The sequence below is a fragment of the Schistocerca piceifrons genome, chromosome X, assembly GCF_021461385.2.
Source record: "Schistocerca piceifrons isolate TAMUIC-IGC-003096 chromosome X, iqSchPice1.1, whole genome shotgun sequence".
In the NCBI taxonomy this organism is placed as follows: domain Eukaryota; kingdom Metazoa; phylum Arthropoda; class Insecta; order Orthoptera; family Acrididae; genus Schistocerca; species Schistocerca piceifrons.
Window position 1 is genome coordinate 339,016,716 of NC_060149.1, and position 24,583 is coordinate 339,041,298.

General features: G+C 40.8%; 1 protein-coding gene across 1 annotated transcript in view; it reads left to right on the forward strand.

Moving 5' to 3' along the window:
* Nucleotides 1–24,583, forward strand: part of LOC124722893 (rho GTPase-activating protein 100F) — an 800,721-nt gene that overhangs the window by 637,177 nt on the left and 138,961 nt on the right. The window contains exon 14 of the mRNA XM_047248035.1: nt 16,111–16,477. Coding sequence (XP_047103991.1) covers nt 16,111–16,477 — 367 coding nt within the window. The remainder of the gene's footprint in view (nt 1–16,110; nt 16,478–24,583) is intronic.

The following is a 24,583-nucleotide window of genomic DNA, read 5'->3' on the forward strand; positions in this document are numbered from 1 at the left end:
TCTTACTCTGTGTGACATTTTTGTGGAACTAGCATGCAGAAAAACACCAAAAGCTCTACTTCCAGCTTCCCACAGCCAGACTCTATCTACATCCACATTTTGTGTCAGCTAGTATTTCTGCGCATTGATCCTCTGGATCCTGTCCAGAGAGGTTTCTACCGACATCTTATATTTCCTTTGCCAAGGTCCTCAATTTTTCCTGGAAATAGTACTGTTCTGTTGTTGTCATAATCCATCAGCTAACTTCTGGAATGTCTCTGTTTTACTGAGAACTTTTTGGTACTTTTGCCTGTTAATTGTACACTGAAGAACAAAAGAAATAGGTACACCTGCCTAATAATGTATAGGGCCCCTGCGAGGTGGAGATCTCGTCTAAACAGCACGTTGCAAGGCATTCCAGATATGCTCAATAATGTTCATGTCTGGGGAGTTTGGGGGACAGTGGTAGTGTTTAAACTTAGAAGAGTGTTCTTGGAGCCAATCTGTACCAGTTCTGGACTTGTGGGGTGTCACATTGTCCTGCTGGAATTGCCGAAGTCCATCGGAATGTGCAATGGACATGAATGAATGCAGGTGATCAGACAGGATGCTGACATATGTGTCACCTATCAGGGTCATATCTCAACATATCAGGGGTGCCATATCACTCCAACTGCACACGCCCCACACAATTACAGAGCCTCTACCAACTTGAACTGTCTCCTGCTAAAATGCAGGGTTCATGGATTCATGAGGTTGTCTCTGTACCTGTACACATCCATCCACTTAATACAATTTGAAATGAGACGTATTCAGATGCAACATGTTTCCACTCATCAACAATCCAACGCCGGTGTTGGCAGGCCCAGACAAGGCATATAGCTTTGTGTTGTGCAGTCATCAAGGGTATACGATTGGGCCTTCGGCTCCAAAAGCCCATATTGATGATGTTTTGTTGAACAGTTTGCATGCTGACACTTGTTAATGCGCCAGCACTAAAAACTGCAGCAATTAGTAGAAGGGTTGCACTTCTGTCGTGTTGAATGATTCTCTTCATTTGTCATTGGTCCCATTTTTGTAGGCCACAGTGATGTTGGAGATTTGATGTTTTACTGTTTTCCTGATATTTATGGTATACTCATGAAATGGTCATACAGGAAAATCCCCACTTCATTGCTACCTCTGAGATGCTGTGTCCCATTGCTCATGCGCTGACTATAACACCACATTCAAACTCACTTAAATCTTGATAACCTCCCATTGTAGCAGCAGTAACTGAACTAACAACTGCACCAGAAAGTTTTTGTCTTATATAGACGTTGCCAACCGCAGTGCCGTATTCTGCCTGTTTACATATCTCTGTATTTGAATACACATGCCTATACCAGTTTCTTTGGTGCTTCAGTGTAAAATAGTCACATGGAGAGTAATCATGTCTGACCAACCACTCATAGTGGTGGTAGCCCTAGCATTTTCAATGAATGCCATTATGTTCCCTGCTGACTTGTCAGAAAAAGGCGTTATTAATTTAACTGCTGAATGATCGAAAGAGGAAAGGGAGGGTGTACACCCTACTGTCTTGGCTTCCTCAGACCCTGGTTGTAAGTGCTGAACTACAGCTTGTAAAACTTCAACCTGCCTACGTAACTCCTACTTTTCTTGCTGATGCTGTGAATTTAACCCAAACAATACCTGTACATGCTCCATCAAAGGAGCAATAGTCTTACCAGTGGTAGCAGAACGTGTCAGGTATTTTCCATAATTTACTACTGACATTTTTAACAACAAAAATAAAAATATAAACTGTATCTCTAACACATAAGCAACTATTACACAGTAATCCTCCTGGAAAATCATAACCCAATGAGATGCCCAAATCATCTACAAGTATTACATACAAATGGCATGGCCTTGGTACATGGCAGCTCATGCCGAGAAAGGTTACAAATCTGAACCCAAACTGGTGTAAAATTTCTGTAACATTGCCTTTAAACTGTGACAAATCCAAGGGCTTGTGTGTTGTGACAAATGACACTTTACAGCTGCTACTGATGATGCTGAAAATTGGAACAACTAAAAACAACTGGATAAATACACTCCAAAGGTCTTCAATTAAGAAAAAGTTCATTCGCCACAACATTTTACACTGGTACTGCTAGATAGTGCCTTGGACGTAGCTTTTCTGCTTCCAAAGACTTGAAATGACAGCCAATTCTGATACGTTGTAGCGACCCAGTACTGGGGTAAAGTTGTGATTAGGAGGTTCAGCGAAGAGTCAGTGTGAGTGTTGCAGTGCACAATGATAAAGTGTTATCTGTAATAACATTTTCTGGTCAAGCAGAGTTTGCGCAGTTATAACTGTCTGCAGAGGTGCATGCGGCAGCTGCGCACAGGTGCATGTGTGGCGAAAGGATGCTGACGTCTCATCAGCTAGTCATGATATCACTGCTGCGGGTCAGTGGCATGGTTGTATGCTGTGCTGGCAATGGTAGGGGGGAGGGGGGTGAAGGAGGCACAGCCCACCAAGACATACTGTGATGACCTAGTGTGACTACCATTTCAGTGCTCTCAAAGAAAGCGCATCATGTGCTCAGGTGATGGCTATCAACTGTGGTCTGGGATGCCAGTTAACATGAAGATTAGCACCCTGTCACCTACCAGGGATTTTCCAAGAGTGCAACAGATGTTCATGAACTGACCAGGGGGCAGCACAGTTGTGCCTTGCCTGGAATGGGCGAAGATGGCAGCTCACAGATCATCCATTATGATCCAGTAGTGGAGAGGGGCTGACTGCTCACTAGTCCTCTCATCTGCAGTGTACCAATAGGCAGCAGTGGCAGACCACGTCTGCAATATGCATCAGGTTGCATTCCTCTCAGTGTTGAAGTTAGCAAGCAGGTATTAGGCTGGCCCATCAATGATCAGCATGTTGTGGTTTCACTGAAATGCAACAAACTGTCATTCTCCCTCGTTCTAGTGATGCATACAGACTTGCAGCATGACATAATGTGTTCTTGAGCTCTGAAAGCCTCTGTGTCTATGACATAGTGTCTCTGGTTGTATAAACATATTTTTCCCTGTTTATCAGACCCAGCAACACTCCATGCCTTACTGTGGTAATTTCAGTGATTCTGGGTCACTGAGCTCAATTCTTTCTGTCTACATTTGACTTTGCAGTGGCGCTTGGTTAGTGAAATTAAATAGTGTTGCCTAACAGCACGTTGTTAACTGGCACAGCATTGCTTGAATTTCAGTTACCCTGTTCCTGGGTCTGTTGCATCAGCAGTTTGTCATGTTGATGTAGGTTTTGGCACACCAGCCTAGTGCTAACTTTCTCTGTTCCGAGCTTGCCTGTTAGAACTTTTATTCTGCTAAGCAACGTTGTTATTAGTAGCAACAGCAGCAGTAACAACAGTAGTAGTAGTAGTTACAAGGTAAACACATTTTGAAATAGAAGCTATTGGAAACTAATAGAAATTTACATTTTCAAGGCAGGTGAAATTATTCAAAAATTAGAGGAATGCAGTTCATTTCATTTTGTTTTAATGTACAAGTTGGTGGACAACTGTTGAAGTATGGTTTAATTGTCCACATATTATATAAATAGTTCTAAAAATACAAGGTGTTTGTAATTAAACTTTTGCGATTTAAGATAGCACCCATGAAAAACCAGTGATTGTAGGACAATGATACTTTGTGGAAGCACTTTAAGGACACCTTTAAGAGAAATAACAAATAAATAATTGAAAGAAACATATTTTAATATCCAAATTAGAGGGTAACATTTGTTAATGGCATACCATCTTGGCATTCCGGGTTCAAACACTGCTCAATGTATTCATCATCTTCATCCATTTCAGCCTGGAACTGCACTATACTTAACATTTCACAATTGTTTGCAGCACTTTTTGAACAGTCAACTATGGACTGTTTAGCTGTCATGCCACAGCTCCTGCACAGCATGAAGATGGCACATTGCGTCCAGCACTCCAATCATGGCAACAGTAACTTCTTCAACAGTTTGTGGTGCAATTGACCATTGATATCTCCTAGGAGCAATTCCCAAGTCACCAGTTAATACAAACTTCCATATCATGTTCTTCAACCCAGGTGCAGAGACAGAACCTCTCCATATGCGTTGATACTCATGAAGAGCAGTAGTACTATTACTGTTGTTTTGACAAAACAGCTTCATGTGTAAAGCCCTGCTCACCTTGTCTAGACCCGTGTTGACTGTCTGCAACACTGATGCTTGTGTTTAAGTCCTACATCACTGTACTGGCATCAGCACCTAATGCAAAGTCATGACACTAACACTACTAACAATGCAAATCCTGCAGCACACAGTTTGAACATCATCCCTATAATGTTTGCTATGCATGTAGTAAAAGTTTTCTGTCTACACTACCTGAAATAATGACATTTTAAATATAAACACCCTCTATATAGCATTTTATTCACCATAAAATTATGTTCCTGAAGAATTAACAATATATTCCAAACTGCTTTAATATACACTCCTGGAAATGGAAAAAAGAACACATTGACACCGGTGTGTCAGACCCACCATACTTGCTCCGGACACTGCGAGAGGGCTGTACAAGCAATGATCACACGCACGGCACAGCGGACACACCAGGAACTGTGGTGTTGGCCGTCGAATGGCGCTAGCTGCGCAGCATTTGTGCACCGCCGCCGTCAGTGTCAGCCAGTTTGCCGTGGCATACGGAGCTCCATCGCAGTCTTTAACACTGGTAGCATGCCATGACAGCATGGACGTGAACCGTATGTGCAGTTGACGGACTTTGAGCGAGGGTGTATAGTGGGCATGCGGGAGGCCGGGTGGACGTACCGCCGAATTGCTCAACACGTGGGGCGTGAGGTCTCCACAGTACATCGATGTTGTCGCCAGTGGTCGGCGGAAGGTGCACGTGCCCGTCGACCTGGGACCGGACCGCAGCGACGCACGGATGCACGCCAAGACCGTAGGATCCTACGCAGTGCCGTAGGGGACCGCACCGCCACTTCCCAGCAAATTAGGGACACTGTTGCTCCTGGGGTATCGGCGAGGACCATTCGCAACCGTCTCCATGAAGCTGGGCTATGGTTCCGCACACCGTTAGGCCGTCTTCCGCTCACGCCCCAACATCGTGCAGCCCGCCTCTAGTGGTGTCGCGACAGGCGTGAATGGAGGGACGAATGGAGACGTGTCGTCTTCAGCGATGAGAGTCGCTTCTGCCTTGGTGCCAATGATGGTCGTATGCGTGTTTGGCGCCGTGCAGGTGAGCGCCACAATCAGGACTGCATACGACCGAGGCACACAGGGCCAACACCCGGCATCATGGTGTGGGGAGCGATCTCCTACACTGGCCATACACCACTGGTGATCGTCGAGGGGACACTGAATAGTGCACGGTACATCCAAACCGTCATCGAACCCATCGTTCTACCATTCCTAGACCGGCAAGGGAACTTGCTGTTCCAACAGGACAATGCACGTCCGCATGTATCCCGTGCCACCCAACGTGCTCTAGAAGGTGTAAGTCAACTACCCTGGCCAGCAAGATCTCCGGATCTGTCCCCCATTGAGCATGTTTGGGACTGGATGAAGCGTCGTCTCACGCGGTCTGCACGTCCAACACGAACGCTGGTCCAACTGAGGCGCCAGGTGGAAATGGAATGGCAAGCCATTCCACAGGACTACATCTAGCATCTCTACGATCGTCTCCATGGGAGAATAGCAGCCTGCATTGCTGCGAAAGGTGGATATACACTGTACTAGTGCCGACATTGTGCATGCTCTGTTGCCTGTGTCTATGTGCCTGTGGTTCTGCCAGTGTGATCATGTGATGTATCTGACCCCAGGAATGTGTCAATAAAGTTTCCCCTTCCTGGGAAAATGAATTCATGGTGTTCTTATTTCAATTTCCAGGAGTGTATTATACAACACTTAAAAGTGTAAATGTGAAGTATTTACAAATGCTGTGAAAACACTATCTTATGTCTAACAACTACAAAAAAACTGTAGAAAATGGTGGAAACTGCATATGGTGATCAATATTTCTTCATGTGATTCTAAACTCAGTGAACTGACTGAAGTATCAAACAAAAAACGTTTTATGCGATTGCAGGCTTTCTCAGCGTATTTCAGCTATGAAATCTTCATGAGTTATCAGCTGAGTGGCATCGCCTTCTCGTTGCAACATTTCAATGGATTGCATATCCATCATCTTCAGGCAAAATGTTGGACTACGACGGCTGTACTACTGCAGCTACAAAGGTGCGTGACAGACAGCATCCTGACACTTCGCCTGAAGATGATGGATACGCAATCCATTGAAATGTTGCGACTACAAGATGACACCACTTGGCTGATAACCTGTTAAAAAAAAAATTTTGTGTTTCTTGGTACATTATCTCTACATTCAACATTCTACCCTACTGTTATTCATATTGTCATTAGATACATTCAGATCTCATTTCAAATGATTTTCAATGTCTCAATGTATTATTACCATTATTTTACTAGTCATTGATTGATTTTGATTTGGTCCCATTTGATTGAATTTTGTACAAAGTGAGTACTTGTAATATAGGACAAGTCAACTTAAACCTATTTTCTTACAATATTTCACCTATTTATTACAATTTAATACATCAAAGTGGCAATACTTATAATAACGTTGCATACATTTTTCACTCATTTTTTAGCTCCTGAAAAATTTACATACTACATTATACTCATATTTTCATTTTTCTCTCAGTTCTTATGTTATTTACATATCATAATATGTTCAGTTAGTTACAGTACTTCTATAACCATAATAGTAGCATTTTCATTCATTGATACATATACTCTTCTATATTATAAAATTCTTTTTCCATTAAATAATTCTTTACAAGTTTTTGAAATGTCTTTTTGCTCATATTGTCCTGCAAACTCTTTGAAAGGCATTTTATAAGTGTGACACCCAAGTTGGGAGGACCTTTTTCAGCAACTCTCAATTAGTGTTGTATACTTCTCAGCTGGCCTTTATTTTTTGTTTCATATGTATGAACATCGGCATTTCTTTCTAGTACTGCATTTCCTTTTATTAGTGATATTATTGTTTTGTAAAAGTATAGATACGGAAATGTCAGTATTTTTAGACTATGGCAAACAGTTCTGCATGAGTCTCTTTTTTTTATTGTGCGAGATGGTCCTAATAGTTTTTTTCCCCATTGTAAATATTCTTTTTGTAGTGTTGCTGCTGGAGTTTTCCCAATCCCCAAACAGTAATTCCATATTATAGGCATGGCTCAAATAGAGTATGGTACACTGTACGTGGAAGCTCCTTATTGGCCTGAAGTACAAGCTGTTTTATAACAAATATTGCAGTGCTTAATTTACAGCAAACATGGTCTATATGTTGACTTCACTGGAGTTTATTGTCAACTGTAATCCACAAAAATTTAATAGTGGTAACTTCTTCCAGTCTTGTTTCAGCTATGAATATATCTATGTGTTCTTCCTTTTCTCTATTTGTGAACATAATGAACATTGTCTTTTTTATATTTCAAATTAAGTCTTTTGTATAAGCCACTGTGCTGTGTTATTTATCAACATAAACACACTTCTTTCCAGTGCTTTCATTTTTTTTCCTACATTCATTAGTCATCTGCATATAATATTTTTTTATATTTCTCACTGACATCAATATTGTATACAAATAGGTTGAACAGAAGTGGACCAAGTACAGAACATTGAGGCACTCCATACTTAATATTTCTGATTTCAGATCTGCATCCAGTTTCTGTTTCCACATACTGCTTTCTGTTGCTGATGTATGATTTTACCCCTTAGCTGCATGTCCACAAATACCATAGCTTTCAATTTTTTTTTTTTCAATAAGTGTAGTATGGGTGATTGTGTCACACACTTTAGACAAATCCAGAAACATAGCAGATACAGAGTTTCTTTTGTCTAACGCATCTATAATGGATTCTGTTAGGCTTGATATGGCAGTTTCAGTAGATTTCTCTTTTTGGAAACCATGTTGTGCTGGAATCAGAATACTGTGTTTCTCCAGGAATGTGGTCAATCTGCTATGCATGAGTATCTCTAGTATTTTTGAGAAACCAGAGGTTAAAGACACTGGTCTGTAGTTATTTGGATCATTTTTGTCTCCTTTCTTAAATATTGGTACTACTTTGCTTTCTTTTAATTTTTCTGGGAATGCTCCTCTAAATCAGTAATTTGCAATATCCAAAAGAGATTTGCTTATTTTTTCATTCACATGTTTTATTAAATAATTTGATAGTTCATCATCTCCTGCAGACTTTTTGGGTTTTAATTTCTGGATTATTTTTATGAGTTCTGTTTTTGTGACTGGATCCAGGAACACTGAGTGGGATGGTTGGCCAAGTTTGTAGCCTGCTTCGACCATTGATGATTTGTCTCCCCTTTTAAATTTTGTACGGCATCTATAAAGTTGCTGTTTAGTATATTAGCAATTTTTTCCATCTATAACTATGTTGTCATCCATTCTCATCGACTTAATAAAATTGCTATTTTTTTCACTTTTTTGGCTATCTCTTTCACTGTTGATTATATCCCATGTTGTTTTACTTTTTTGATTTGAATTTGCTATGACTCTGTTTACTGAATGGCTGTTGCTTCTCTTATTAATTGCCTATACTTCTTCTGATATTGTTTATATTTCTCCATATTCCATGCTTGTCTGAGTTCTGCCGCTCTAGTCCTGAATTCAATTATTTCTTTTGTAATCCATTTCTTACTGTGATCCTGCTTTTTCTGATAGGCTGCTTCGTGGAAGACCATGAAAGTGATGCATTAGTGTGTTAAGAAATGCATCATACTTCTCATTTGTACCTTGTGCTTGCATTGATTTGGTCCATTCTTTTTTCCTCAGTGTTGTTTTGAAAATGTTTATGTTTTGTACATTGATAATCTTGACTTCTTTCTTATCTTGCATTTCTTCTGTTTTTGAGCTCCTATTTATGTGGATGTGAATTATTAACACATGATGGTCAGAGATTGGTGTCTGTAGAACTTTTGCTTCACATTTACTATTTTCAGTATTTGTGATTATGTTGCCAATGATGGTCTGACTATGATCAATTACTCTTGTAGGTACATCTATTATCGTTTTCAGGTCACACTGTAATAATGTCTCTTTCAGTTTTTGTTTTGGTTTTGATTCTTTACCTATATCTATGTTACAGTCTCCACATATTACAACATTTTTCATTTTAATCTTCATTAATATTTTTTTTTTTTTTTTTTTTTTTTTTTTTTTTTTTATGGAAATGTTGTAATATTACCACTTGGAGACATGTATACACAGATATTTGTGAGCTCTTCACTTATTACACCAGTAATTTCAAAATCTTTTTCAATGCAAGCTGGAAGGTTTACATATTTACAGTATTTAGTTTCTTGTAGACTTCCAATTTTCTTCTTGTATTTACCAACACCTTCGCCTTTGTTTTGATCTACAGAAATAATTAATCAAATCATAGTCTCTTATTATTAGGCTGCTAAGTTCTGCTTCATTTAGTGCATGCATACTGATGCATTATATATCTGGTTGTGTTTCACTCAGGCCCACTTCCACTTCAAGGTTTTTGTTGCCTAAGTACTGAGTATTTTGATACAAGATTTTAATGTTTTTGTTCTCTTTATGAGTCCTGGGTTCATGAATATATGTTGTAGTTGTAGCTTGATATGTGACGATGCTGTATTCATTACTATTTATCTTGCCCTTCTTCTATTTTGTTGGCTGTGGAATAAAAAATCTTTTGCTAAATAGTGGGGAACTGCTTGTGCTCTCTTCCAAGTCGACGTTGGTTTCCTTTCTGCTTGTTGAACTTTTGAAATTGTTGGTTGTATGCTTTTATGGGAACAGGATATGATTATCGGTTGAGGCCTGTCCTCATCGATTTGTTCTGGCGTTTATACTGGCACATATGGTGCATGGGTGATTCTGGAATGTTCGGTCGGTGGAGAGAGCGAGCGGATACTGCCAGGTGGTGTAGAAAGCGTGGATGGGGACCGAGCTCTGCCTCTGCCAGCAGACGGCCGGTAAACAGGAGGAGTTGTGCTGACCAGTGGTGAGTGGTGAGCTGGTTGGTGTTGTCGTAGCAATGCATACAGCTGGTCTGCAATGTGGAGATGAGAGCCTATTGACTCAAAGGAGTGCTGTAGCAGGTGAATCTGTAGGTCAGTAGGCAATTTGGCGGACCATACCACCCACAGAGTGACATCCTGCATTGTATGCTCACTCATGGTGCCAGAGTTGTGATGGAGTTTGGCCCCCCAGGTGTTTCTCGTACAAGATCTTGATAATTAATTCTTGTGTTGAGCAGGCGAGTCGGTCCATGATCGTTTTCTTCATGAACTCCTACTTCGGTGGAGGCGGTGGTGAGAGGAGTAGATCACAAATTAAGTCTGAGTGATCATGGATGTGCGTGATGGGACACAGGAATTTAGAATTGTCATCAGACATATGATGCAACTCGAAAAGATGCTCAACAAGTGCTAACCATGATACATGGTTGTCCTCATATAAAGGAGGCAGCTTCGGCAGATGACCAGGGGGAGGGGATGAAGGCGGCTTCGGTGTCCCTTGGAAATCCAGCTGGTCCATGGTAGGAGAGGCTATACAGCAGACCGGCACAATATGTGGAGGCGTGTTACTGGCAAGCACATCCGTAGCAACGGTGGGTTGTGTTGTCCTTGACGTGTCGCGAAAACACGACGCGGCTGGCACGGTTGGTACCATGGAATGAGTGGTTGTGCAATACGTGCAGGGGTCCTGTAAACTGGGCCGGAGATTACAGGTACTGAATTAAATTGACCCACCCCAGACATAACGCGGAAGGTCAGCACAGCAGACACAGGTGGTGCTGTGGGAGCAGCAAGCAGCTGAGCGACCAAAACCAGGGCCCCCTGCGAATGTGGGAGGAAGGGGGGGGGGGGGGGGGGAACTCATATGACCAAAGTTTAAGTTCTTCTTAAGTGAGCATGGAGAATTGTGCGCACTAAAATGTTCTTGATTAGTTTGCCAATGAGGCAAAACCGTAACTGCTCATGGTTGATAGTGGCTGGGTGCATTTTGCAATAATGGTAGTGCTGCACATGGCATGACAGTAGCTGTTGTTGCGGTCTGTTGAGAGTCAAAGTATGTGTGTGAATGTAGATCACTTTGAGCATTATGCAATTGATCAGTAGGTACACAGTTCTGATTATTATTCTCTTCACACTTTACATGTTGGCGAGCACAGTCCAGCAACACGAAAACCGAGTCCATTGTTTGTGTTAGTGACATAGCACTCAACCATTGTAGAGTGACAAAGTTTGAAGTTAATGTGGCTGGAGATCGCGAATCACTGTGAATTAATGTAGCATCAGTCATTGGCGAAGGAATGAAGATGTCCAGCGATCATTGTTGTGCTTCCAAATCGTCGAACAAAGCATTGGGTGAGGTAGCCATGGCGTCGTGCACATAACCTGTTGATTTACAACACCCGGCACGGAAGTCGCGGAAGATGTAGAAACTTCGGGGTCACCATTATAGGAATGGGATACGATTATCGGTTGAATGCAATAACTATCCCCATTAAATTCCACATAGAGATATATTTCGCAGTAAGTCATACACGTGTACACAGCTTGCAGTACAGAACAGAACTAAAAACTAACATGGAGGCTTGGCAGAGCCATCAGGGTCCAAAGATGGTGTTAATCACGGTCAATACGACCTATCAAAGCCACACTTTGATGTATTTCACAGTCTTTTTGTGGTGCTGTGTGTGATGGTTCCTTTATTACATTTAATCCACTATCAGTTGTTTCTGTTGATGCATTTTGATCTTTCTGTTTTTTGTTGTTTGAAAATTTAAATGGTTGTTAATAACAAGTTTAACATGAGAGTAAATTAGTGTGAAGCTGTTGTCAGCATGCCTAGTTGCTCACACGAAGTTTCAAAATAAACAGTACTTATTTTGAGCCCATCTCTGTGGCCAAGGTCACTAACACATATTTCTGTGGTGGCACTCAGCCAGGGGTAAGCTGGTTTGAATCCAGGTAGTAAAAATTTTCACTGCCAGTATTTTTCTGGCAAGGGGAAGAGACGTGGTGGCATAAAGCTCCTGATCAACAGGCCTTGCGCCAATATCCTGGTTTAAATACCAAACCTCTCTGCAGTGTCTTATGAAGTGATGGCATGTTGATGGTGATATGTCTTTTGGATGGGGCAGTCAACCTTGACGGTTCCCTTGGTGCTGTTCACAAGGTTTCACACTCTCCCTTCTCTCGTCATCATCATTGTATTACACAAACATTACACTACACTGCACACACACGAATGCATACACACAAGACATACATGTAGTATTACAAATATTGTACTGGAGCATGCTGCAAATAAATAAATAAAAAAAGGCTCATTATACTTAGTGCACTTTTTAGGCAATGAGCACCTTATGCCTAAATGTACAACTGCCCCAGAATATTATTATCTCTTCCATTTAATTGACAATGAAATACATATTAATGTATTGTATTTTAATTTCCAAAATCAGTAATCATAAGCAGAGCAAATGTCCCTTAACTAAAGTGTGTAATAAATTATCAGTGTATGCAAATCCAAAAAATTTTGACTCTTAAGTGTTACATATTTCTGTTCTCCCATGTTTAACTATTACTGTTGAAATTTCTTCCTGCCTTGTACAGAACTGTATGAATTATTTTCTCCTAGTCAATTTACAGAAAACAAATTTCATGTACTTTCTCCTTGTGTTGGTGCAAATCTCTTGTGAACTTGATTACAAAAGTTGCATCATCTTCATCATCAAAGCAAATTATTTATGCTTTATCAATATAATATGAGAGGACATTTGTATAGGATAAGAACATTAGTGGGCCCAGCATCAAATCCTATGGTCTGCCAATTCCCAGTCAGAGATCAAATCCTTAATTGTAGTGATAAAGCTGTCTTACATGAGTCCCTGCTGTCTATCAGCTAATCATGAAGTAAATGACTTATGAACTGTTCCTTCAGTGTCATCAGAGTTTTAGTTCCAGCAAAACAACATTGGGGTCAAGTTGGATTCCACTGGAGCCATTGGGCATACCACCTGTGATGTAATTCAAACAGGAAGTAAGTCAGCAATCAGTCATAATTCGATCTGTACTCTATTGCAAACCTAGATTTCATGAGTGCATATGAAGTGAGTAACAAATGCACAAGTTATTACACATTTTGAATTAAGTTATGCACATGCTAATGTGTAGTAACATGTGCATTTACAAGCCTATTGAGGCTACATGACTCACTTCATATGCACTATTGATAGCTATACTGTAACTGAAATCTAGATTTGCAATAAAATATTGATTGAACTGTGACTGATTGCTGATGTCTTTCCTGTTTCTTTTTGGGATCTGTGCACTCAAATGTCTTTAATCAGATATAATACAAAAACGGTTGGTAATATTTTATCATATTATTGTGGGGTGTGTGAATTAATAAATGGTATTTTTAGGGGAAATGCCCTTCTGGAATTGAGCTTAAGACACTGTGTGTGTGTGTGTGTGTGTGTGTGTGTGTGTGTGTGTGTGTGTTAGTGAGTGTGTGTGATAGAGACAGAGGGGGGAACGGGGAGGGAGGGAGAAGGGGAGAGAGAGGGTGAGAGGAGTTTCACTTCCATCTACAATTCCTATGGCATGCAAACATTTTGTGTATATTTCTATTCTTATGCAAAAAGTAATCCGTCCAATTGTTTATAATATACAGTATTACATGATGAGTATATAACATACTACAATGTTTGTAAAAATTTAGAAACCTAAATGAATACTTATGACTGAAGTGAATGCTCTGTCTTAGTTGTGCTACGTTACAATACACAAATGAGTAAGATTACAGAAGTATTCATGACCTCCAATTCTGAGAACCCATTACTTTGCAAAACCCCCCATACAAGCCTTGGGAGTCTTGTGGCATGTGTTTTAAATAATATGTGTTTGAAATAATGTCTACAGTTGTTAGAGGCCTGTCACAAACATACTGCTGATCAACAATATCTCAGCCATGTCCTATGGGTGACATTACAGGTGTTTGCATTGGTCAGGGCAGTGATATTAACTTTCATTCTTTGAAGAATGTCATATATGACTTGCCATTGTCCTGCTGAAACATGACACATGAAATTGCCTGAAGGAGGGGCAGTACAATGAATTCTAAAACTACCATGCTGTAGTGATCATTGTTATGGAGTCTAATTCACATGTTGAATTTAATGGCATCATCAACCTTGTCGTTTTTCTATTAACCCACTCAACATTGCAGGCTGGATAATTAGCATTGTGTAAGCTTGTAATATGTACACAACCTTCATTGCATGAAAGGTTCAGGTAACACTTTAGATGTACATGTATGGTCCATCATAGCCATGAATAAAAGGTGGTCACCAGATGTTGCTCCTCACTGCAGAATGTGGTCTTTTCTCTACTCTAGCTCCACATTTGAATGCTTGGTACATGTCAAAATTTCACTGTGTGACAGACACATTTCCCAGAGACCAGTCGTTCTCGGTCATTTGAACTCACTACTTGTTGGTACTGTGGCCTTTGAAATTGACAAGGCATATTAGTGCATGATTTCACATTGAACTTTGTTAAATAACTCTTCTTTTATTGAGTTTGGTGTAAGAATTGAATCTCTGATCACAAAAGTGATAGTTCTGTACATTACCTCTCTGAAATCTAAATCACTTATTGCTGGTGAGCTGTTCTACACATCCTCAAGTTGTGACTGCTTTCCGTTATTATTTATGGTTGCACCAATTTCCATAAATGTTAAAATATGCACCATCCATCCAAAAAATTCTGAGGCTGATTTTCTTCCTGGTTTGTAAGCAATGTCAGCATAGTAATTATGATGGCAGCTTGAACAATCAACTGTGAACAACAGGTTACCTTTTGTGAGGCAATGATACAACTGTCTCATGAATCAGTCCTGAGAATATCACTCACCAGTTGTCAAATGTGTGATATATTTACCACAACATGTTATAGTACTACATTATCCCCTTATCAAGTGCCTGAAGAGTCTACGTCATTAGGCACAACTGGCCCTTTTGAGAGTGTGATGTGCCAATGTGAGATGTTCACCGAAGAGTTTTATGTTTGACAATGCATATTTGCTGCTGGATTTTTACATTTGATGCTGCCTAATGGCACAAATTGTTTAAGCTCTTGATAATGGGATAACATAGCCCCAAACATGGTGTGTTAAATATATCACACATTTGACAACTGGTGCCCAACATTCTCAGTTTCATAAAAGATGTACTATTGATCAGTCATCTGTGAGTAGGCAGTGTTAAGTAGTTGATGTGTGACCACAGTGAGTCAGTGCTGTTGTGCCACAAATTGCAATGGAGTAACATCTCTAAATCATTCTCCAGAATGTTTTGGAGTATGTGCAAAGTTAATCCACACACATTGACTCCCAAATAAAAATCAGTGATGCATGGGTGACAGCCACAACATGGCTGAAATGCAAAATGCAAACAATTATTTTCTAGAAAAAAATCATCACAGGTGATGAGGCTTGGTGTTATCAATCTGAACCTACCACAAAATATCAAAATGCAGAAATTCACATGAAGTGTCAATACTTTGATGACATAACAAACATTCAAGTCAGTGTGCTATGTGAGTTGAGAAACATCCAAAAGAATGACTTTTCAGGCAGTTGCACTTGGTCATATGAATGTTCTGTGCTTTGTACTCAACTGTGGGGAGACTATGTAGAACACCTGAAGCATTAAAACCACCATCTTAACATTTCTTTATTTTTTATTAATTCTGCCTCAAAAGTTTTTGGGCTGATGGGGTGTGAAGAAGGAATATTTAACTCTCATTATCTTTACACAAATATGTCACTAATCTCTTAAGGCAGTTCCACTGATGTTTCTGTTCTTCACGGTAAGCAATAATAATAATAATAATAATAATAATTTGTGATCAGATTGATGATTGTGAACCTGATAAGATTAAGTGCAACAAAAATAGGAAGAGAAGTAAGTGAATGTTACCCAGAAAATTTTCATTTATTTCAGGGCTCTGTTCACTTGGCAACACTCCTACGAGAATCTCCAATCCACCAGCTTGCCTTAAAAATAGAACCTCGTGGTACACTGTACTTACGCTTGAGGCATACTGATCCTCACCAGACTTTTAAACGGCGTGGCCCTGTTGGCCTGCACTTACTCGGCCGTCCTGGGGGCAAAGTTCTGTCTGGAGCAACTTCAGGAGCTCTGTTTGGAGCAGATCTGGAGACAGTTGTTAACCGAGAAAATCTAACAGGTGGTGTGCCTGGTGGTGTAGCTACAAGCGTGACAATTGCCACACAAGCAAGTTCATCAGTTCCCATAATCATCCGGCGATGTGTGGAGGAAGTAGAGAGAAGAGGTCTAGATATCATTGGTAAGTTATATGTTACATGTTATACAATGTATATTTCAGTCTGGTAATTTCTATGTGTATTTCAGTCTGGTAATTTAGTCTTCTGCTCTGAAATAATACATTAGAATTATCAGTAGCCATACAAATGGGACATTCAAGACAAGTTAAATTTTAAAAACTGCCCTCTTGCTTCCTGTAATAGACCAAGTGAACATGACCCCCCCCCCCCCCCCCCACCTTTACCCTGGAATATGCCTTGCTGCTTTTCTTCCTGTACAATTATTCTCTTTCTCCTCCTCCTCCTCCTCCTCCTCCTCCTCCTCCTCCTTCTTCTTCGTTCTCTTTGGTCTTTATCCCGTATCTACTCAGGGCTGGTCTGTTATTTGGCATGTTAGTGGTATAGAGTGGCCTGGTTCCCTTCCTATTGCCACCCCCTGCCTGGGTCAGAAAGTGTATATCACAATTGTCTGCGTCTAGTATTACCCCACATGAAAGTATGGGAATGTTTTCCAAAATTTTGTAAATCATGTAACTTAGGAGGGGCATGGCTATGAAGCCAGTATTCACCTAGCTGCACATTGGAAACTATCTAAAATCCTGATCCAGGCTGCCCAGTATATGCCTTCATCCTTAATCTGCTGCGCAAATTCGATCCAGGGCTGGTGTGCTTACACAAAGCCTGAAAAAGTGGCATGTTAATATGTGTGGCTGTTTGGGTGGATCTTCATTTACTTTCCTAATATTATTTAATAACATAAGCATGAGTACCATTACAAATGTGACGTGAATTTATAAAATATTCTCATATTTCAATCTTTGTCATGTCATGCAAATCATGTGTGAGATTTACACCTTTATTGTTTCAAATAACTGACTACTTTATAGTGGCATCAGTTGTTCTTAAGTAGAGCCCACCTGCTGTTTATGATGGTATTCGCTTATTTGCTAATACTTCTGTCAGATCTGCCCATGATTATAAACTCTGCCATAACTTGTGCCATATATATATATATATATATATATATATATATATATATATATATATATATATATATATACTAAAAAGAAAGATGATGAAACTTACCAAACAAAAGCGCTGGCAGGTCGATAGAAACACAAACAAACACAAACATACACACAAAATTCTAGCTTTCGCAACCAATGGTTGCCTCGTCAGGAAAGAGGGAAGGAGAAGGAAAGACAAAAGGATATGGGTTTTAAGGGAGAGGGTAAGGAGTCATTCCAATCCCGGGAGCGGAAAGACTTACCTTAGGGGGAAAAAAGGACAGGTATACACTCGCACACACACACATATCCATCCACACATACACAGACACAAGCGGAAATGTCTGCTTGTGTCTGTGTATGTGTGGATGGATATGTGTGTGTGTGCGAGTGTATACCTGTCCTTTTTTCCCCCTAAGGTAAGTCTTTCCGCTCCCGGGATTGGAATGACTCCTTACCCTCTCCCTTAAAACCCATATCCTTTTGTCTTTCCTTCTCCTTCCCTCTTTCCTGACGAGGCAACCATTGGTTGCGAAAGCTAGAATTTTGTGTGTATGTTTGTGTTTGTTTGTGTTTCTATCGACCTGCCAGCGCTTTTGTTTGGTAAGTTTCATCATCTTTCTTTTTAGATATATTTTTCCCACGTGGAATGTTTCCCTCTATTATATTCATATATATATATATATATATATATATATATATATATATATATATATGCAGAGTGTTTCATATATGTTGTTATAGTCTCCTTCATGGAACTATCCCAGAAAGTATTCACTCTGCATTAAAACAGGTATTTTCTGAAACCCATTTTTGTGGTCATTTTCCAGAATGTGATTTGTGAAGGTCAATTATTCTGAGCAGCTAAAATACTAAAATTTTTCATTCTAAATGTAGCGTTTTTTTTCCTTTTTTTCAATGTACCTTGCTTCAGTAATTTTATCACCTTATTTATTCTTTACTGTCTAATGTGTTTACTTCATTAATTCTGCCACTGTAGTTAATCTTTATTATCTGAGGACTTGCCTCGTAAACCTGTCGAATAACTTAATTTCTTAGTCCTCCTACATTGCACTGCTTTTCTTTCAATACCATTTACAGAACTTGTCTCTTAGCTATGGACATGACACCTCCCCCCCCCCCCCCCCCTCCACCTTTCAGGGTTGATGTTACTCTTCAGAGTGATGAGAATTTCTTGAGTTCTTCTTTTGGACTTTTGTTTTCCTTTCTTATCTTTTACATGGCTAACATAGTGACAATAGTACAATAATCACATTCAAATACTCTTTTCTGAAAGGGAATACAGAGTCCACATTTACCTACAATGGTTACAATATTTCCTCTGAAAGTTAATGCATTGGCTTACAGTATTCATATTACAATATGTTCTTTTGAACAAAACATCTGTTTCTAAAAGCCATGGTCCTTAGGCTCCTTTCATAAATTACTATTCATTTGTACCTCTATTAAGAGATCATAGGGATAATGCATTTTCTACACACTGGTTTGCTGCGGCAGTTCTGTTCCAAATTTTTCCTCAACAATCTCTATTATCAAAACAGTTCCATATATAGTTTTAAAACAGTCTTTACAACATTTATATATTTTGGAACAGCACATTAATATTTCAGCATTTATATTATTTTCAACAGAATGTCAATATTGCTAATATACTTGATGTAATGCTTGCATATGTTATAAATGAAAAATGTGTTACATATCTGGAGTGTCTCATTTTCCCCTGCAGTTTACCAACCATTCTTTCTTAGTCATTTCATCTCTTTCCCACAACTTGCGGGTCATTTAGTTATGTAACCACATGATCTGAAGGTAATTCTAATGTAACAAGGAAATCTTAGTCCTCTCATTACTTATTAAATGGCAGTCAAATTCCAGATTTATCTGCAGTGTTATATCTTTCATAGTCATATTTGGATGTATAATTTGGGCTGACTGTATGAACATGCTCACTCCACACACTTCAGAATTACTACAGAAACTTACTTTTCCAACTCCTTTCAACAATACATTCTTTGTAGCCTTGTTTCCTCATAGCACTGTCAGACTTTCATCTTCAGGAACTATATATAAACACTAATTATTATTTAAGTGTGTCTGAACATTCATTTGGGATAATTTATGTAGGAATTAGAAGAGGCATCTTCTGGCATGTGAAAGACACCATTGCTTACAAAGCAAACATTTATTGATTGCATGTTTGGTATAAGAAACTAGTCACAGACATAGTGCTGTCACGAAGCAATACCCATCGCAGGGGTGACCACTTACACATTCAACAAGGCTTGTAACATAGGCAACCACTGTAAACACTGTACACAGCAACCAGTCAGTCACTGAACAAGGCCTGTCACATGAGCGACCACTGAAAACACTGTGCAGAATCCATTGCTTGTATGACCACTGACATATTCCATCACATTAGCAGCCCCTGAACGCAGTACACAATATGTTGCCCAGGCAACTACTGAAACCATAGCACTTCTCATAGCAAAAGCAACCACTGAAACCATAGCATTTTAACAGCAAACATAAAATACCATTATGCTCTCTTGTGTGTGTGTCTGTGGGACACATCAGATTTCTCTTCTCCATGATCCTGCTGGGATCCCAAATTGGGCACACTGTGGATGACTACAGTTGGTAGAAATTGGATGACACACCCACAAACTCTATTGTTGTGGTTCTGTATTTCTGCTTTTATGTCAGCCGTCTAGTTCTCATATTAGCAGCACCGTGCTGTGGCCAACACTGTAAGCTTGCAGGCTGGCTAAACAAGCTAGCAGAACTGAATTTCAGTATATGCTGTAATTTCATGTCTAGGCTGACAGATGGTGGTACTCTGGCCAGCCATGTTAGTAGCGGAGCACGGAGGCGAATCAAGCTCGCATGCACAATTGTCGTCGAGAGCAGCACTAATGTTCTTGAATTAGTAGTTGTGTTGCCTTGGAAGATGTTGGTGGTATTGTTGGTGATGGCAGTGGTGGTGGTGGTGGTGGTGGTGGTGGTGGTGATGGTGGTAGTAGTGGTAGTGATGTTGGCATTGGGAGGAGTGTATAGAGGCAGGCTGAGATGGGAAGGTGTGGGCCAGCTTAACACAGTCCAGTGACACTGTCTGAGTTTTACCATTGACGGCAGCCTCCAGTGTGTGGTGACCTTATCCAACAATCGGAGTGTGGGAGTTGGACATCAGACCTGACCCCTGACCCTCTTTCTCCAGTCAAAACTATTATGTGCATTGTAGTGAATGAATGAGGGAAGGTGAGGTGCTTTGCTGGGAGCCAGGTTGAGGATGGATATGTGCATATGGGAGCATAACCCATCCAGGAAGGCCAGCGTCTTGGAGGCAGAAGTAATAGCAAAGGGCTCAACAAATTCTCCAGGTATCCAAAGGGGTTCACCTTAGACCAGCTCGGCCACTGTTGCACTGAGTTCTGTCTTGAAACTGGTACTAAGGCCAAGAAGGTCAGTGGGGAGTACAGTAGTTCATGCTGTATCATGGCAAAGTAGAGCAGTCCTTAAAGTGTGATGCCTTTGCTTGACTATACCATTGCTGGCAAGGTGGTATGCAATGGTGTGGTGACAGTGAGTGCCACAGAGTTGGGCAAGCTTGTTGAATAGCTGGGATTTGAAGAGTATTCTGCGATCTGTGGTGATGTGGAGGGTGAAACAACAATGAGAACTCGCTTACTCTTGAATTTTCATTCCAGTTTCAGCTGAGATGACAGGAATTGGTGCTGGCTCTGCCCGGCATGTGAAATAATCAACGATAGTCAAGAGATAACCACTGGCTATCAGAGATGAGAAGGGGACCGGCAGCGCGATGGATATGGGTAAACCTTCATGTAGCATCAGGGAAATCACCAACAGGAGCATGGATGAGGCAGCCAACCTTACTACACTGACAAGCAACACAACATTGTGCCCAACTGCAGCAGCCTGGGCAGATTACAGGCCACACGTAGTAATGGGTAACATGCCTGGTAGTGGCCTTAATGCAAGTGTGGAGCAAGTTATGAATGCTGTCAGTGGCCTGCCAGCAGAAAACAGCTGGTAGGGAAGGTCACATCTTGCCAATGGAGGTGTCACAGAACAGTTTTGTGTCTGCACCATGAATAAAGACATGCTCCAATCTGAAGCCAGTGTCTAGGTCTTGGTGATAAGAGTCCAGCTCTGTATCAACCTCTTGTGATGCAGCAAGTGTGACTGCAACCAGTGACCCTGGTAACACATGACAGATAATTGATAACAATATTGTCCATTCCAGAGATATGCTGAATTTTTGTGCTGAACTGAGAGAACTGATAAGGTGAGCAGTGATTGTTCATCTGCTGGAAGGCATACATGATGGATTTGTGGTCAGTAAATATCATAAAGTTCCTGGTCTCTAGTGATGGTCTAAGGCAGCAGATTGCCTCATACATGGCAACCAGCTTCCTGTAATAGGCACCAATTGGTGTTGTGCAGATGTGAGCTTCTTTGAAAATAAGGCCAGCAGTTGCCAGGAACAACTGAAGTTTTGCTGCAAGGCAGTACCTAAGGTGTGATGGCTGGCATTGACCATCAGTGCCAACTGGATGTCATGTTCTGGGTGAGCCAGAAGTGCATTATTGGCAAGGCTGTTCTTGGCTGTTGGATATGTCTTCTGTGGCAGATGATATCTGCGTGAATGCCTCCATACAGTCAAGGACACTGATCACTGAAGTGCTAAAGAGGACATGTTGAAGTCATGAAGGTTTGGGGCCAGATATCTGTCCAGGATGGTGTGTGCCTTAAAAGCATGATAGCAGCTACAGGGTCACCAGTATGAGTCATTTGGTATGAGGTGAATGCCTCAATGTAGCCAAGAACACTGAACACTGAAATGCTAAACAGGACATGCTGAAGTCATGAAGGTTTTGAACTGGATAACTGTCCAGGATGGTGCGTGCCTTAAGAGCATGGCAGTAGCTGCAGGATCACCAGTGTGAGAGACGGCCGGAGTGGCCGAGCGGTTTGGAACCGCGCGACCACTATGGTCGCAGGTTCGAATCCTGCCTCAGGCAAGGATGTGTGCAATGTCCTTAGGTTAGTTAGGTTAAAGTAGTTCTAAGTTCTAGGGGACTGATGACCTCAGGTGTTAAGTCCCATAGTGCTCAGAGCCATTTGAACCAGTATGAGCCCTTATTTGGTACAAGGTGAAGAGGAGAGGGCCAGGGGCTCTCCAAATAGTGAATGATGTCATCGTAATGCATAACCTTGAATTTGGCTTTAGCAGCAGTAAGTTACTCCAGTGCAAATCATCATGGTCTGCCAAAAACTGGAGGGCCAGGCATGGTGCAGGTATGGTGGACTATGCTGTGCCATACCTCCTGTCCTGCTCTGGGTGGCCATGTGGTGGCTAAAAAATAGTCAAGAAGGTCCTGGTACTATCTGTGACAAGAGCAAGTATGAACACAATACAGTGGAACACAAAAGTTGAACAACAAGAGCCCTTGTTAATGAAACAGAGCCAGCACTGCCAGGGAGGAGCCAAAAATGTGCTAAGAAATCAACATCAATGATTTGATCAGTGATGTCTGTGATGGTGAAATTTTGTCTGAAGGTGCATGGCAAATCATGGTCCAGTTGTGTCGTATACACACCATAGATGGCGATGGATGAACTGTTGGCAGCTGACAGCTGAAATGATGTTGTTATTTGATGGTGTTACTTTACTGTTTTTTGATGAAGCTTTTTGGAACAGGTACAGACAAATTTCATTCAAAGGCTTCGAGCTGCCACCTGTATACAAATACGCAGTGAACTTCATTCCTGCCTTAGTAACATATTCAAAAGTGGTGTTGGGATCCATGAAAGCTGAGGAGACATGTTGGAGGTTCTCATTCATCTGAAATGTGTGCATAAATTTGTTTTTGCCCTGTCAAAAAATGTTAAGGCACTGTGAGTTCTGAGTAAATAACACATCTTTTGGCTTCTTTAGAGAGCTTAAAAGTGTTTGGGGGTGTAAATGAATGTGTCTTGGCTGCCTTTTACAGGTTTCATAAGGAAGTTATTGGTGATTGGTTCTTCCTCCTTGCATTATCAGCTATGTGGCCTGTCAACAGGATCAACAAATGAGTGTCTTCCCCAGCAATGGAAACATTGCTTGCCAGTTTCGACTTTTATATGGATGCTGCAACAACCAGGGGGTTTGCATCCTCAATGGCCTGCTTCAGCTAACTCCCTTCCCCACATAATTTTTTTGCCAACATTGAGATATTTATTTTTAAGTTTGTTTGGTAAGAAACATTCTTTTGGCAGAGTAGATGACAGCCTCTCATGAAATAAACAGAAACAGATGACATAGTGTAAGCTCTTCATGTACCTTCAGTAGATTTTCTGCTTTTCTCAGATCCCTCCTCAAGGTATCCATCAAACACTATTGAGCAATTTAAACTCTAAATGTTTTTTGATGTAGTTCATGTACTGGGTGCTTACAGTTAAAATACAGCTACTTCCAGAGGTCCAGTAATTATCGTATGGAATTGAAACTAGGTAGATATTCTAATGTGTTAATGTGGAAACAATTTATGCTGGAAAGAAGTTAGTTGCAATTCTGACAATCAGGTGCAAATCTGGTGCTGTGAACACAAGAAAAACGAAGAGAAATGAGGCACTGACAACCATAAGGGCCTAAAGCACATGATCATTGATTCTGAGATTGTAGCATATGTGCATGCTCCTGACATCTGTTGATATTATGGTTAACCAGTTTTATCTCCCTACCAATCTCTACCTCTAGCCCCACTCTGTATATACACTGAAGAACCAAAGAAACTGGTACACCTGCCTAATAACATGTAGGGCCCCTACAAGCAAGCAGAAGTGCCACGACATGACATGGTGTGGACTCCACTAATGTCTGAAGTAGTGCTGGAGGGACTGACACCATGTATCCTGCAGAGCTGTCCAGAAATCTGTAAAAGTGTGATGGGGTGGAGATCTCTTCTGAACAGCATGTTGCAAAGCATCCCAGATATGCTCAATAAATTTCATGTCTGGGGAGTTTGGTGGCCAGCAGAAGTGTCTAAGCTCAGAAGAGTATTCCTTGAGCCACTCTGTAGCAATTCTGGACATGTAGGG